This window comes from Trichechus manatus, unplaced genomic scaffold (assembly GCF_000243295.1).
Source record: "Trichechus manatus latirostris isolate Lorelei unplaced genomic scaffold, TriManLat1.0 scaffold00174, whole genome shotgun sequence".
In the NCBI taxonomy this organism is placed as follows: Eukaryota; Metazoa; Chordata; class Mammalia; order Sirenia; family Trichechidae; genus Trichechus; species Trichechus manatus.
In genome coordinates this window covers 992705-1009240 of record NW_004444110.1, presented here as the reverse complement: position 1 = coordinate 1009240, position 16536 = coordinate 992705, and the positions used below count along the sequence as shown (strand labels likewise).

At 34.9% G+C, this 16536-nt stretch overlaps 1 protein-coding gene across 9 annotated transcripts in view; it reads right to left on the bottom strand.

Moving 5' to 3' along the window:
- BLTP1 (bridge-like lipid transfer protein family member 1) overlaps positions 1–16536 on the bottom strand; it is a 249850-nt gene that overhangs the window by 169519 nt on the left and 63795 nt on the right. For all 9 annotated transcript variants that reach the window (XM_023741142.1, XM_023741148.1, XM_023741141.1 and 6 more), the window contains 6 exons: positions 11573–11654; positions 10986–11179; positions 8726–8805; positions 6450–6600; positions 2738–2894; positions 2056–2134 (listed from right to left, as the gene is read on the bottom strand). In XM_023741142.1, the coding sequence (XP_023596910.1) occupies positions 2056–2134; positions 2738–2894; positions 6450–6600; positions 8726–8805; positions 10986–11179; positions 11573–11654 (743 nt within the window). The remainder of the gene's footprint in view (positions 1–2055; positions 2135–2737; positions 2895–6449; positions 6601–8725; positions 8806–10985; positions 11180–11572; positions 11655–16536) is intronic.

The following is a 16536-nucleotide window of genomic DNA, read 5'->3' as shown; positions in this document are numbered from 1 at the left end:
TGTTCTTGCCGAGACTTAAGTACATTTTTCCCTTTGGCTCTTCAGACAATCATCTTAAAAACTACCTAACCTTTATAGAATGTGACTGGGTATTCCTTAAACCCTTAATTTATTCAGAATTTCACAAGTGTCCTGCAGTACTTGTCAAAAATTCATAACTGGTGTTTGCTTGAAGGAATGATCCCTTTAGCCCTCAGGTGACCTCTTTACCCCAGTGTGACACATAAGTATGATTTCTTATGTGTATCATCAGGTTAAAAAATGTGAAGGATTTCATTAAGTAAATTATTCTCAATTTTGTGCAACCAGGACTGTTTCTTTCTCCCATCATATACCCATAATTAAAACTGTTCTAAAAGATGCTTCTTTCCAACAGCCTATTCTGAATCAACCAGTCCTAGAAATTCTCAAGCATCTCCTTGAAGACTTAATATTTTTCTTTTAAAACTAGCTAAAATGAGCTTTAGTTCTTCACTAAAACAGCCCCAAAGTTAAGGGAAAAGAGAGACTGTTATTCTCAGTCACTTTTTCACTTGATCATCTATGCAAGCTAATAAACCCAGTCAATCCCTCTGCCTGCTTTTTCTAAGTAGCACCAAAATAAGTGACAATACTAAGGAAAGATGACTAACAATTATATAAAATCTAAATATACTTAGCAATAGTATCATTGCCAATTAGCAGTTTAAAAATATGGGTGAGATGTCATTTCCTTTCCTCTCAAGAAAGGAATAAGTAAAGCAGAATTTCACCTGAACTTCTCTCAATTAAAAATGTAATAAGAGATGACAGCAGAAGGCAAAATAAAACAGGCTATATAACAATTTGATAAGTTTAACAAAAAGTATTTGTATTACTAATTAACTTGTATTGGTACCCATATTTCAAATGCATAATGAACTTAGACTGTTGTTGTTGTTAGGTGCTGCTGAGTTGGTTCCAAATCGTAGCAACCCTGTGTACAACAGAACGAAACACTGCCCGGTCCTGCACCATCCTCACAATTGTTGCCATGCTTGAGCCCACTGTTGCAGCCACTGTGTCAATCCATCTTGTGGAGGGTCTTCCTCTGTTTTATGACCCTCTACCTTACCAAGTATGATGTCCTTCTCTAGGGACTGGTTCCTCCTGATAACATGCCCCAAGTATGTGAGATGAAATTTTGCCATCCTTGTTTCTAAGTAGCATTCTGGCTGTACTTCTTCCAAGACAGATTTGTTTGTTCTTCTGGTATATTCAATATTCTTGGCCAACACTATAATTCAAAAGCATCAATTCTTCTTCAGTTTTCTTTATTCAATTGTCCAGTTTTCGTGTGCATATGGGGCGACTGAAAACACCATAGCTTGGGTCAAGCACACCGTAGTCCTTAAGGTGACATCTTTGCTCCTTAACACTTTAACGAGGTCTTTTGCAGCAGATTTGCCCAATGCAACGTGTCATTTGATTTCTTAACTGCTGCTTCCATGGGCGTTGATTGCGGATCCAAGTAAAACAAAATCCTTGACAACTTAGATTATCTCAATTTAAACAGAACTATAGCTATCAGGGCATTACTTAATATTTTAAATATGAAATACTCTACTTTCTTAAAGTTATGCTGTTCAAAGTACCAAACTTACTCTCTGACAAAAAACTATTAACAGAATAATCTAAAACAAGGCCTATTAGTCATGTAATCAATTACTGCCCATATACATATGCCAGGGGATACACCAACGAAAAAGAGACACAGCACCTGTTCTCATGGAGCAACAGCCTAACAGGAAAAACATGTGTTAAGTAAATTATGCTAAGTCCTACAAAAGCAATGCATAGCCTATAATGAAAGTACAGAATTATAAGACCTAGCTTGATAAGACATACTGCCCTTGTCTCTAGGTGTTCAACACTTTAGTTATGTAACATTTACTTTTAATAACTAAAGGCACATCAAAATATAATACATTGAAAAAAGCCCCATTAATGTTAGTACAAATGGATTAATAGACTGTATTATTAATATATTAACTAATTTTCTACCAATCATTTAAAACAAAAATAATTGTGGCTTACCATTTTCCGCAACTGTCATTGGAATATTAATTTCTAAATATGAACCAGCTCCTACATTTACATGTACGGCATTTGTTTCCTACCAAAATAAAAAATTAATTCATATAAAATATTCATTATGATTACAGTGCCACCATCTTTACTTTTCAGTTATTATCACATTAAAAAAAAAACAAAACCTACTGCCATCAAGTCGATTCCAACTCATAGTGACCCTACAGGACAGAGTTGAACTGCCCACAGGGTTTCCAAGAAGCGCCTGGTAGATTCCAACTACCAACCTTTCGGTTAGCAGCCATAGCTCTTAACCACTACACCACCAAGGTTTCCTATTATCATATAGGAAATATAAACATCAATGATATTAAATATGTATTAAAAGCTCCTAAGAATAAAAGTTCAAATGTATACCAAAAATACATAAAACAATTTGACTAGACATAAAGGAGAAAATGAACCAGAATATCATAAAAATGTCTATTATTCATTAATTAATTTCTTTCTATTATATGGCATTAATAAAAAATATGATGAAAATAACATACATACAATTATTCTGAGGGGCGAAAAAAACTCACAGAAACGTATCTAAGTATAGGACTAGTCACCAAAAAATATTCTGGAAAATGATGTTCAAGTTTTAAGCACCAAGTATTTTCTACTATATTATTTCAATAATTACCCTATTTTTAGTAAACAGCAAGTCAATTGTAGCATCTGCAATAATGTTCATCCGTAGTTCAAAAGCAAGGATCTGTCTTGGTCTCCCAGGCTGTGCAATTTCAGAAACTTTCAGAACTTGATAATCAGGTGGAAAGAAAAACTTCCACAAACAATCTCTAAGTAAGGAAGCAGAAGGAATAATGATATGTTTTTCAAACAAAAGTACCTCTGATAAGTGTCCAAAATCAGTATTCTTACTTTACATTATCATTGCTATCTCATCTGACAATTACACAAGAAACCCATTCACAAATGTAAAAGTCACAAAGCAATAACACCTCTATAATCTCTAGCCTTTCAGTAGAATGAAAGATTGTTTTCTCCAATGTTTTATACTTCCAGAGATCAATGAGCTGTGAACACTTAATAGCCAAACTATTATTAAATGAGACACAAATAGGACTAAATTTGCACTATTAAACTGTACTATGAGAAATTCTACAAGTATACCAATTGTCCAAAAGCCAAAGGAACAAGTGGAAGATGATGGTTTAATTACAATCATCATTCTACTGTAGACAAGTTACTTAATCTTTCTGAGAAAACCTGACCCGTTTCCCCATCTGTAAAATAGGAATAACATAACCTATGTCATAGAATGCTTCTGAGGATTAAATGACAATATAGTGGAAGAGACTTGGCAGAGAGTGACACATGGAAGAAGTGACTTTTTTTCTACTATTTTCATAATTTTTTTAAAATAAACATCAGTAAGAGGCTAAGGAGCAATAGATTTCTGAAAAGTAAATAAGTGTTCTGAGGCTAAGGTTCAATGTACTTTCCTCTCCTCTCATTTGACAAAGATGAAAGAACCCCAGAAATGTTCAATTCAGAGTCATCTACGTGAGCTAACATAAGTTCATTGTTATTCATGCACGCAGAGAAAGTGCCAGTTTGTGGCTTTTAAAAAGCAAGGGCTGAGAAAAGAATAACCAGTGACAGGAAATGCTGTTTGGAATATGTAAGACTAGAAAAAAACAGATAAAGAGAGCAAAATTTGCACAGCGAGCCAGCAAGCAAACACTCTTAACTTGTCATCATTAAATTAAAATGAATGAAAGGAAAAAAAAGTCCTGCAAATGTTTTGGCTAAGACACACAAAAGTATAAAATTAAGAATATTAAGGACAAAGGCTCCAGGGTGATTGTTAGATGATCATGAACTACAAGTTAGTTGAACAGCAGGATATAACGGTAAGAGCAGTGGACTTGAAGGGTTGGTGAGAATCTCGACTCTAGATTCCGTGGCTTCGCTACGTAGCCCAGATCACAGAAACTCTCTGATCTCCATTTTCTCATGTTGCTGTTGCTGTGTGCCATCAAGTCAGTTCCAACTCACAGTGACCCTACAGGACAGAGCAGAACTGCCCCATAGGGTTTCCAAGAAGCGTATGGTGGATTTGAACTGCTGACCTTTTGGTTAGCAGCCAAGCTCTTAACCACTAAGCCAGCAGGGCTCCATTTTCTCATAGGTATAGTGAAATAAGCACACCTATCCTGTCTATCTCACTAGGTTATGAGGGTCAAGCATGAAAATATACACAAAAGCACTTAAGTGAAAGCAATAAAACATCAGACGACGTCAGGAATGTCTGCATTATCATCTAAGGATTAATTCAATTCTAATAAAGTCTGTATTTCAAATCTGTCATGAAAACTCTTAAAAAGAAATAAATAGAAAAAAGAAAAAGAAAATACCATGAAGGCAAATGCTGAAAAATATATTAAGGATTCATAAAATCATGTAAAAGTGAAAGAACTGACATCGAAATCTGTAAGCTAAAAGGTCACATTATGTCAGAGACCAATAACAATGCTGATAGTGAACTATCCAATAGCAAAACAACTGGTATTTCTTCCATTAATAGAAGGATGCTAAGAAAACGGACTTTACTTTCATTTCTGACTACGGTTCGTATTTGTGAAGAAAGTCAACATGGGTAAAACATGGAGAAGAGGAAATGACACGCAAGAGGAAATGCACCAGACAAACACTACTCACATTAGTCAACTCAATACATGGGGAAAAGATATATATATGTTTTTATATATATATATATATATATATATGTTTATATATATGTTTATATATACATATATATATGTATTAAAAAACCAGCATGGTTTTGTTAAGTCCAAGTTAAGAAATATATTGCTGTTTCCTCCTGGCAATGGCGAAGTTGGTAAAGCGAATTTTTCTTTCACGTTAACTTCAGCATCTTTTCCCTACGTAATACAAAGACCATGCCCAAAGTGAATATGACCACACAAAAATTTTAGTTTTGAAAAACGTTTTCATGTAAATATACCATAATACTTTTTGAAACATATAATAAAATTAAACTTAGTTTAAGAAGAATCACACTTTATTCCAGTGCTAGAAATGCAAAAATACTTCATGTGTCCGTATTAAAGTAGTATTTTAATTACCTCCTCTCAAATACAACAATATATAACTGTTCTGCCAGCCACAAAAAAAGAGATTTTATTGCAATTTCAGAAAAAAATAGATTTAGTTTTGTTAGTTAATGAAATGTAAAAAGTCCTCATTTTCAACTGCCGCATAGTAAATACAGCATGGCTTACCCTGAAAAAATGTTACTGTAGAAGGAAAACGAAAATCCAGTAGTGTGAAAAGTATCTGCTTGCTAACCAGAAAATTTAATCTCTGTTTACTTTCAAATTTAATAAATAATCTAACCCAAAACTTAGTAAAGTATGTTTTTAGTGTATTGCAAGAGTTACTCAAATAACAAGCTTAGTTATTCATTTACCATTCAGTTGTTAAATAGCTACTTAATATGCCAAGTATTTCTATACACTGGGGATGCCAAGATCAGTAGAATATTGTACTTGATAAAGTACATAATTCTTCTAATGTTAGGTTGCATTTTTTAAAACTATGAAGTATAAAAACTCAGTACATCAAGAATCAGTATCTAAGTTCTTTGTAGAGGTAAAGACTCTTTACCTCTTTACCTCTATTATAGCAAAACTCTTTTGCTTGCACTCGGCTGCAAACTGAAAAGCCGGCAGTTCTAATCCACCAGCCACTCTGCAGGGGAAAGATATGGCAGTCTGCTTTTGTAAAGATTACAGCCTTGAAAATCTTATGGGGCAGTCTACTCTGTCCTATAGGGTCGCTATGCGGTGGAATCCACTCGATGGCAGTGGCTTTTGGTTTGAGAACTAAACTACATACATCTTTTATCTCTGAATTCCCATTGCCCCAACAATCCTTGGCACATACTAATAAAACAAAAACCAAACTCTCTGCCGTCAAGTCGATTCTGACTCATAGCGCCCCTATCGGACAGAGTAGAACTGCCCCCATAGAGTTTCCAAGGAGTGGCTGGTGGATTTGAACTGCCAACCTTTTGGTTAGCAGCTGAACTCTTAACCATTGCACCACCAGGGCTCCAATGGGCACATACTAGGAGTCAACTGAAACAAAGAAATCAATAAATAAGCTGCTCACTTGCCATCATTTTGGTGAGTCTGCAAAATTACTTTTGCCAATATCTCTACAAATAAGTTATTATCTGGATCAAAATGTTTAGTGATAATCTTATATTGCCATAATAAAACAGTTTATAAAAATATTAGTTTTCAATAAAAATATTATCTCAATAGATTTGAAAGACCTATTAAAAATATAATTTACTCAAGTACCTCTGCCTATCAGCCCATGGTCCATAGTTGAAATCTGTTCCTTTACCACAAACTATATCCAGTCCCCAACATGGAGGCAAGTCTTGCAATTTGCAATCCTCACTGTTCATTTCTCCTTCGATATTTTCTTCTGTTTCTTCTGGAACAAGTCCTATATTTCAGAATATACCACATAAAGACAATTACTTAAAATGACCATTAAAAAGTTTTCTTAGATCAATGGTTCTCAAACTTTTTGGTTTCAAGAACTCTTTACATGCTTAAAAGTTATTGAGGATGCTCAGTTTTTGTTTATGTGGATTACATCTATTAATTTTTTTTCTGTATTCAAAACTAAAATTCAGGAATTTAAAAAACATATATGAATTTTTTTAAATAATAATAAACCCATTACATGTTGACATAACATACTTCTAATGAAAAATAACTATTTCCTATAACAAAATAAAAATACTTAGTGAAAAGTTTGCCACTGTTTTTTATTTTGGCAAATCTCTTTAATGTCTAGCTTAATAAAAAATGGGTAGATTCTCATGTCTACTTCTGCATTCAATCTATGGAAGCATTTGAAGAAAATCTGGTCTTATACAAATTAGGCATCGTGGTTAAAGCACTCAGCTGCTAACCGAAAGGGAAGCAGTTCAAACCCACCAGCCACTCCAAGGGAGAAAGATGTGGCAGTCTGCTTCCATAAAGTTCTACTCTGTCTAGAGGGTCGCTATGAGTCAGAATCGACTCGACAGCAATGGGTTTGGTTTTGGAGTTTATTTTAATAGCCTTTTCAGATAATTTTCAATGTTCTTTGACACTATGTTAAAATTCAACAAGTGGTATTTCCTTAAAGGTTAGATACAATGTGAATCCTGAAACCACTATCACTGAACTTCTCATACTCTGTTACATTTGATTCTACTGGTCGCTCTTTCACTTTGAATATATTTTTACCCTTCACATGATTTTATAACATCATGTATTGGTCATTTGGAAAATACTGGTTCAGAGTTAAACGCAGATTTTTTCAAATCTTGGCAAATTTAATTGTAAAATATTTTGAAAATCGTATTTCTTAATATCACCAGTGATCTCATCAGAAAAGTTAAGTATCAGGAAGCTATTAAGCTCACAGTGGCAGATACAAGTTTTCCAAAATTCTAATTTCCATTTGAAAGCTCAAGACCATCATTTATCTGTTAGCTGCTCTTTCAAGTAAAAATGACGTTATATGAATAAAGCAAATACTTCAGCTTGCCTCTCAATCACACAAATGCTTTTCCTCAGGATACCAGCATGCTTTGGTACGCAGAATAAGTCCTTTACATGGACTTCCCATTTTGTTACACCGACTATTAGCATGATTTTACTCAAGGGTCAAGATTTGATAAAAATAATAATTTTTACTGCTTAATTAAGGACATTTTTAAGTAAAACTGGTATTTTTTTTTTTATACTGTGAGTGTCAGCAGTGAAAAATACAATAACTGCTAGTATGGTCTGAAGCCACTGTCTTGATTTGTCCTAAAGCACCAGCAGTTCTATTTACCATTGTTTTTGCACTGCCAGTGCAAATGTCAACATGATGAAAAAGGCAAATAACATCCTAGTTTTACTACGAAAATAGTTTTGACCTCATAAACCCTCTGAGAGGTCACAGTAACCCCTAGGAATTTACATGCCACAGTTTGAGAACTGCTGCCTTTGAATAGCTTAAAAAATGTATAACCCACACAGCTACTGCATTATAATTAACATGTAAGGATATAAGTTGAGGTTTTGTTTTTTGTTTTTTTTCCTAGGCACGGAATAAAAAGATCAAAAGTAGAAAAAGTGGACTAATAATCCAACGTTGAGATACTTTAATAATACTGAAGCTACCTGTGAAGTGCTGTAACGAGCTGAATTCCACTCTTTAAACTTTAAGCCTCCAATCTAACATACTGTGTTTTGTTTTTTCCTAAGTTAAGATGAACTTCCTTAACTATAATCACATTCTCTAAGGGTTTTCACTCATGGTCATTGGCATTGTCAGTTTTTGAGGTATTTCTGTGAAAATGGAATTTGAAGGAAAGACTACAATATTGGTCTATTTTAGTGTAGAAATACTAAAAGTTATATTCAACTTTTGAGAAAGGAAACAACAGAAATTTTTAGGCAGGCACTCTTATCTACCATTTGATACAAATTTCTATCTTAGGTAAGTATATATATTATAAGACATCAACATTTCAAAGCAAGATCAGAACTGTAGCTATGAAACATATTTCAAAACACAGTAATACCTGGCTCGTCCATGTAGTAGTAGATGTCAACATCATTTGACTGCATCACCACAAAACCTTCTCCCATTAATCTTGGTGGTCTACAAAAAGAAGGAGAAAGAGGCAAACGAAATACATCTCTAGAATATAAAAATGTTCATTATCCAAGTTAATGATAGTAATACATCAAAATAAAAATGAAAAATACTAAAAAGCATATCAACAGTAGCAACTCAAAAGGGGAAAAACATCTTTCACATCACAATAAACTGTTATATAATTGTAATTTATTGTAATTTGATACAAATACAATGGCATTGAAAATTTTTTCTCAGTAAGTTAGTCTGAGGGCAAAAAAATTTTTTTTAATTTTTCATTTTGTTTTGAATGAGAGAAATCAATTTAAAACAAAGTTTAATTAAGTACAACAGAATAGTGACATTGGAACAGAACAATCATAGCCTGCATTTGCAACAATAAAATTAAAATTTGACTTAAAAAAACTCTAAATAAAAAGTATTTTATCTACCTGTATAATAAAGTATAATAATTCAGAACCAGTAAATGAGAAAAAAAATGTTAAGTCATTTTAGTCTTTAACAACTTCATAATGTCAGCTTCAAGAATATTTAGTTGATCAACTTGAAATAAATTTAAAGTAAAACATCTTGAACTCAAACTCTGGAATGAGTGCTTCTTTACCATCAATTAACTCTCCACAAAACTACTACTCTTCATCTGCTTTGACTAAACAACTTCTGTTTTTGCCATCCAGTAGAATATCTTATTCCATATCAAAATAAGCTTAATTCTCAATAATCATGATAAACCAAAAAAACAAACCTGTTGCCACTGAGTCAGTTCCAACTCATAGCAACCCTACAGGACAGGGCAGAACTGCCCCATGGGGTTTCCAAGGAGCAGCTGGTGGATTTGAACTGCCGACCTTTTGGTTAGCAGCCGAGCTCTTAACCACTATGCCACCAGGGCTCCATCATATATAACAGCATATACAAATTCAGCAGTCTTCTTCTAAATATGTTTTAAATCACAAAGGTTATGCTTAATTTCATAAGTTACTCTCCACACTTATTTTGAAGAGTGCAAAATAAAATTTTCAATCCTTTAACACAAATTATTAATAGCAGAACAGTTTTTAAACTTGTGCTAGTAATTTTTATAAAATCCAGACATATTTAGCATAATAACTTTTACCCATAAATGTAGAATTGTGTGCATAGCCCACAGCCCAGAAGATGCTTAGCAATGTCTGTGATCCTGAAAATTGAGGATCACAGCCACTGTGGTACTCAAGTGGGAAAAATCCTATCATCTAGCCAGTCTCTGGAGAATCTAATATCAAGCCAGTAAGAGTTGGGACTAAAAAGGAATACTCATTCTTCTTAGAACCCCATAAGACTTTATATTGCCTACAGGCAAAGACAAAAGCTAAAACATTATAATGGACACTCATCAGAGAAGCACTTAAATTACACGGATTCAACCATACAGTCTCCTTCACACAAAAAGGAAAGAGATGAGGATAATGTCAGTATTGTGAGGGCCCATCATCCCACCTGTGAGCATGTGGCCTGGAGTCAGATGGGAGTTTATCTGCTGTTCCCTCAGGGTCCCTGTTCAACTAGTGTGTAAGCATCCCACCACACTGAGTGTGAGTCTAGTGTGCATCATTCATACAATGTGACCCCTAAATGCAAGCAGCTACTTCAATGAAGAAAAAGAAAAATCTGGAAAGCTAAGGAAAAAACTAACAGTTTGGAACTTAAAGAAATGCCAAGTGAGTCTCAAAACTGTGCCATCCTAACTGGAGTAATTCCCAAAAGTAATTTTGATTCAATTTTGAACTTTTCACTAACTCAAAATGGAACTCCACTATAGTGAACTTGTTGAATTTACTAACTACTCATACCTTCTGGAAACAAAACCCCACCTGTAATGTGTATTGTATTTTCTAACATAGAAACATCAGAACTTAATTACCCAAAATAAGTTTCCCCAACACAGTGAGTACGAAGAGAAAAGGCTAGAAAAATTATAGCTATAATCATACGGAAAAATATATAAAAGCAGAGTTTATTAATTGATAGCATATCCATTTATCCTATAAAGCAGGACTATACTATTAATTCTTTTATAGAAAAAGAACCTAGTTATTGCACAATTTGTAGCAAAGAAATGAACAGGATGCTAAGGTTCTAGATGATAATCCACATTAGATATAAAAAAGTTATTTGTTATTTTTTTTATAAGACTTTCTTACTCATCATTTTGAAGACCGACATATCTTGGACTAGGAACAAGCATGACTCGAACATTTTCAAGTTTTCCTTTTACAATATGCATAAATTGGTCAAGATGACTTGAAGGTGGTTTTGTAGTATAAGTTAAGAAAGCATCATCAAAGTTGATGCATAGAGTTTGAGGTTGGTAATGATTTCCAAAGGCCAAACGCCCCTAAAAAATAGATAAAAGAAATATTATATCATGCTATTCTGGCCATGTATTCTTTCCTTAGCTGACTTAAGAACAAATATTTTCAAGTATCAATTAAATGATTCCACTTTAGCACTATATGCTATTTAAATTATTTTACTGGTCAATTTAGAACAGTGTTTAAAAAATTTAAACACTTGTGAATAAATAGCCTTTAAGGCCTAATAAATTTGTGCTAAAACAGTATTGGTGTTAAAACAATCCTTTCACACATTACGGAAATAGGAACCAAAAAAACTCTACAAAATTACTTTCTTTTCCTAGGTGAAAATTATATTTGCAAAAATAAGTTCCTCAAATAGAAGTTCTATGTTATTAATCCATTAAACATTAATTGTGGCAGAATTTACTTACTGTGCTCACATTGACCTTTATGACTGGAATAAGTGATCTCCATGAAGCTGTGGGGTCTTGAGATTCTGTTTTTACTTTAACTCTGAGAGGGAAAAATAAAAGTAACATAAACAAGAAAAACTTGAACACCTGAGGATACAGTTGACTTCTTGCAAGATACCTTACCAACATCAGCTGTACCTTTCCAATCACATCTGACAACTGCTCCAGCAAACAAAACAATGATCATCTATGGAAATGCTGATATCCATAAAATGTCCATAGGAATGCACTCTATCTTAATCAATTTTTAGAATGACAAGCTATAATAACAAAACTAAGTTTTTAGAATAAATCGTAATAACAAAATGATAAAGTATGTATATGCTGTCATTACATCTACCATTATATTATCATATAGCATTTTATAAGAGAGCCAAAATTATTACCAAAACAATAGATGATCTAATACTACAAGTCATTTTGATGTCTTCCACTGTTTAAGCACTTCTGAAAACAAGCCAGCTGGTCCTTTTCCTTCCCTCCACCCGCCACCCTGTGGCAAAATAAGCACCCCTCAATAAAATGAAAACAAGGTAAGGTAAGAGTAAGAAAAAGGAAATTAGTCCTACACAAAGTACCCATACTTCAGAAAATGAATTCACTAAACACTTTAGAAGAAAGCTTGAGCACATCTCTTCAATAACCAGATGACTCCCAAATCACTCTTCTGAGGCTATCTCCACCAAGGTGTCCCTCAGCACCTAAAACTAAACTCAAAACTGACTGCACCACCTCCCCCAGCCTCCTCGCTGATTCAGTGTGACCACTGCTCAAATCTGAAATTTTGTTTCACTCCACATTAACTCACTCACTCAATCTTATGGATTCAATCTCCTCAGTGTGTCTTGAACCCATCCACTTCTCTCCTTTCCCACTAGCATCAACCCAGTGGATGATCACCTCTTGTCTAAACTGTTACAAGGGCCTTCTAACTCGTCTCCTGCCTCCAATCTTATTCTCCTCCAATCACACTGTGGCCTCCGTGTAAAAACCAAATTGCTAACACCTGGCCCCCAGTTACCTCTTTAGTCTAATTAATCCCCAACTCAAATAACCCACTGCAGCCATCACATACTATTTTTCAGTTTCCCTACTGCATACGATGCTTCTTCATCTGCTTCTTTGCCTGTTTAACTCGTTCATCCTTCAGGTCCTAGCCCTCCAGGATCCTTCTACGTGTGCCCATAGAATTCTTTTCTGCCCTATGGTAAGACTTCCTGCACTAAAATTACCTATTACTGATCAAACTCCCTTACTAGACTACAAATTGCCTCAGGACAGAGCAGTTGCCATATTCCCAGTTTCCCCAGTAACTTAACACAGTGCCTGGCACATAGAAGTGTCTATTAAATATTTACTGTAGGACTGAATATCCTTATTACCTACTAAAACAGCAACTATTTTGTCTTGTTTGAGTTTTTTTTCTTTAGGATGGAGGGCTGGTTGACATAAATGGTTGAAGCATACATATATATATATAAGACATTTTAAATTGCATAGGCATCATAATGTTAATCATAAATCCTATTTTTTAAATTCCAAATTTTACTCAAAAGTTTCTTTGTGAAACTGTGTATTTTTAAAATCAAAACAGATTGTCACATCTCTCTCCCATGGAGTGGCTGGCGAATTCAAACTGCAGACTTCTCAGTAACCAGCAGAGAGCTTAACCATTGTGCCACCAGGGCTCCTATTTGAGTTTTAACAACCTCTTTTTGTATTTTAACTATAGATTCTTCTATTATTTATATTTTCCCTTTATTATATCTAAAAATTGTTAATGAAAAGTCCATTTTTCTAAACTAGGTATATAATGAATCATTCCACTTAATAATGAGTATCTAAATTCTATATTCAACACTCATCTGTCAGTCTGTCATGCTGTGGTGGCTTGCGTGTTGCTGTGACGCTAGAAGACGGCCACCAGTATTCAAATGCCAGCAGGGTCACCCATGGTGGACAGGTTTCAGCATTGCTTCCAGACTAAGACAGACCAAGAAGAAGGACTAGAGGATCTACTTCTGAAAAAACTGGACAGTGAAAACCTTATGAAGAGCAGCGAACATTGGCTGACACAGTACCGAGAGGTGAGGCCCTCAGGTTGGAAGACACTCAAAATACAACTGGCTAAGAGCCGCCCCCTGAAAGTAGGGTCAATCTTAATGACATAGATGGAGTAAAGCTTTCAGAACCTTCGTTTGCTGATGTGGCATGACTCAAAATGAGAAGAAACAGCTGTAAACATCCATTAGTAATTGGAACGTGGAAGTTACGAAGTATGAATCTAGGAAAATTGGAAGTTGTCAAAAATGGAACGCTTGAAGATCGATATCCTAGGAATTAGTGAGCTGAAATGGACTGCTATCGGCCATTTTGAATCAGACAATCATATGGTCTACTAGGCTGGGAATGACAAATTGAAGAGGAACAGTGTCACATTCATTGTAAAAAAGAACATTTCAAGATCTATCCTGAGGTACAATGCTGTCGGTGATAGGATAATATCCATATGCTTACAAGGAAGACCAGTTAATATGACTACTATTCATATTTATGCACCAACCACTAATGCCAAAGATGAGAAAATTGAAGAATTTTACTAACTTCTGTAGTCTGAAATTGATCAAACATGCATTCAAGATGCATTGATAATTGCTGGTGATTAGAATGCGAAAGTCAGAAACAAAGAAGCGTCGGTAGTTGGAAAATATGGCCTTGGTAATAGAAATGACCATGGAGATTATCAAACAATATCATTAATATCATACGCAAGTAAAATTTTGCTGAAGATAATTCCAAAAAGTTTGCAGCAGTACATCAAAAGGAAACTGCCAGAAATTCAAGCCAGATTCAGAAGAGGATATGAAATGAGGGATATCATTGCTGATATCAGATGGATCTTGGCTAAAAGCAGAGAATACCAGAAAGATGTTTACCTGTGTTTTCTTGACTATGCAAAGTGATTCAACTCTGTGGCTCATAACAAATTATGGATAACATTGCAAAGAATGGGAATTCCAAAACACTTAATTGTGCTCATGAGGAACCTGTGCATATAACAAGAGGCAGTCATTCGAACAGAACAAGGGGATACTGCTTTAAAATCATAAAAGGTGTGTGTCTGGGTTGTATCCTTTCACCCTGTTTATTCAATCTGTATGCAGAGCAAATAATCAGAGAAGCTGGACTATATGATGAAGAACGCAGCATCAGCATTGGAGGCAGACTTATTAACAACCTGCGATATGCAGATGACACAAACTTGCTTGCTGAATGTGAAGAAGACTTGAAGCATTTACTGATGAAGATCAAAGACTACAGCCTTCAGTATGGATTATACCTCAATATAAAGAACACAAAAATCCTCACAACTGGACCAATAAGCAACATCATGATAAACAGAGAAAAGACTGAAGTTGTCAAGGATTTCATTTTTTTTGGATCCACAATCAATGCCCATGCAAACAGCACTCAAGAAATCAACGTATTGCATTGGGCAAATCTCCTGCAAAAAAACCTCTTTAAAGTGTTAAAAAGCAAAGACGTCACTTTGAGGACTAAGGTGCACCTGTCCCAAGCCATGGAATTTTCAATCACCTCATATACATGTGAAAGCTGGACAATGAATATGGAAGACCAAAGAAGAATTGATGCCTTTGAATTATGATGTTGGTGAAGAATATTGAACATACGACGGACTGCCAGAAGAACAAACAAATATGTCTTAGAAGAACTACAGTCAGAATGCTCCTTAGAAGGGAGGATGGTGAGACTTCATCTTATGTACTTTGGACATGTTATCAGAAGGGACCAGTCCCTGGAGAAGGATCTCATGCTTGGTAAAGCAGAAGGTCAGAAAAAAAGAGGAAGACTCTCAATGAGATGGACTGACATAGTGGCTACAACAATGGACTCAAACATAGCAACAACTGTGCAGATGGCACAGGACGGGCAGTGTTTCATTCTGTTGTACATAGGGTTGCTATGAGTTGGAATTGACTCGACAGCACCTAACAACAACAATTTCTATATGGCTTAATAATTTTCTAAGATTTTCATTAAAATGTGTTTATGGTGATAAAAGGTACTCTGGTAGCATTAACAGTTAAGTGCTTGGCTGCTAACTGAAAGGTTGTGGGTTCAAACCCAACCATCAGCTCCACAGGAGAAAGACCTCATCAACTTATGATTGTGTCCCATGTCTCTCAGCCTTCCTCCATCAATCAACATGCTCAGGTCTACCCCTCACATTAACAAACACATACATGAGGAACAAACAGCTCTCTTAATTATTAACCCTGGAGCAATCATCTCAATTTCTTCATATTTGTGTAAATCATGGGAGTAGGGCTTGGGGAGATGAGAAAGGGAACCTAAACTAGTGACCATCATTTCCTCAGCAGTGATTTATTCCTAAGTCAATTTAGTCAAGTTTTTCCACATCGCTCCACAAAAGTACTCACCAATGATCTCCTAGTAGCAAAATCTAATTGCCTTCTCTAAGACTGATTTTTCTCTGAATACTAAGAGACAACATTCTTTTATCTCTACTTTCTTCTTAAAACTTCCTTCTTGGTTTTTGTGACAGTCATTCTTTTATCTTCCTATCTGCTTCTTCTCTGTCTCTTGCCCTGTCAACAATATCTATGCACAAAGATATGCCATACGCACCATTTTTAAGAGTGAAATACAGTCATCAAGGTTAGAATGGTTAAACTTTGGTAAAATCATTTGATGTTATCCAATCATTAAGAATGTAGTTGTTAACACTACAAAACATGTCAAAATTCTATGCCACAATATTAAGTTCTAAGAGTAAAATGTGTGGATCCAGTATTATAACTTTATGAAGATAGAAACAAGAAGATAACTTCCAAGTCTACATCTACAATTCTGATCACTCTTCTGATAGCTTCATATCT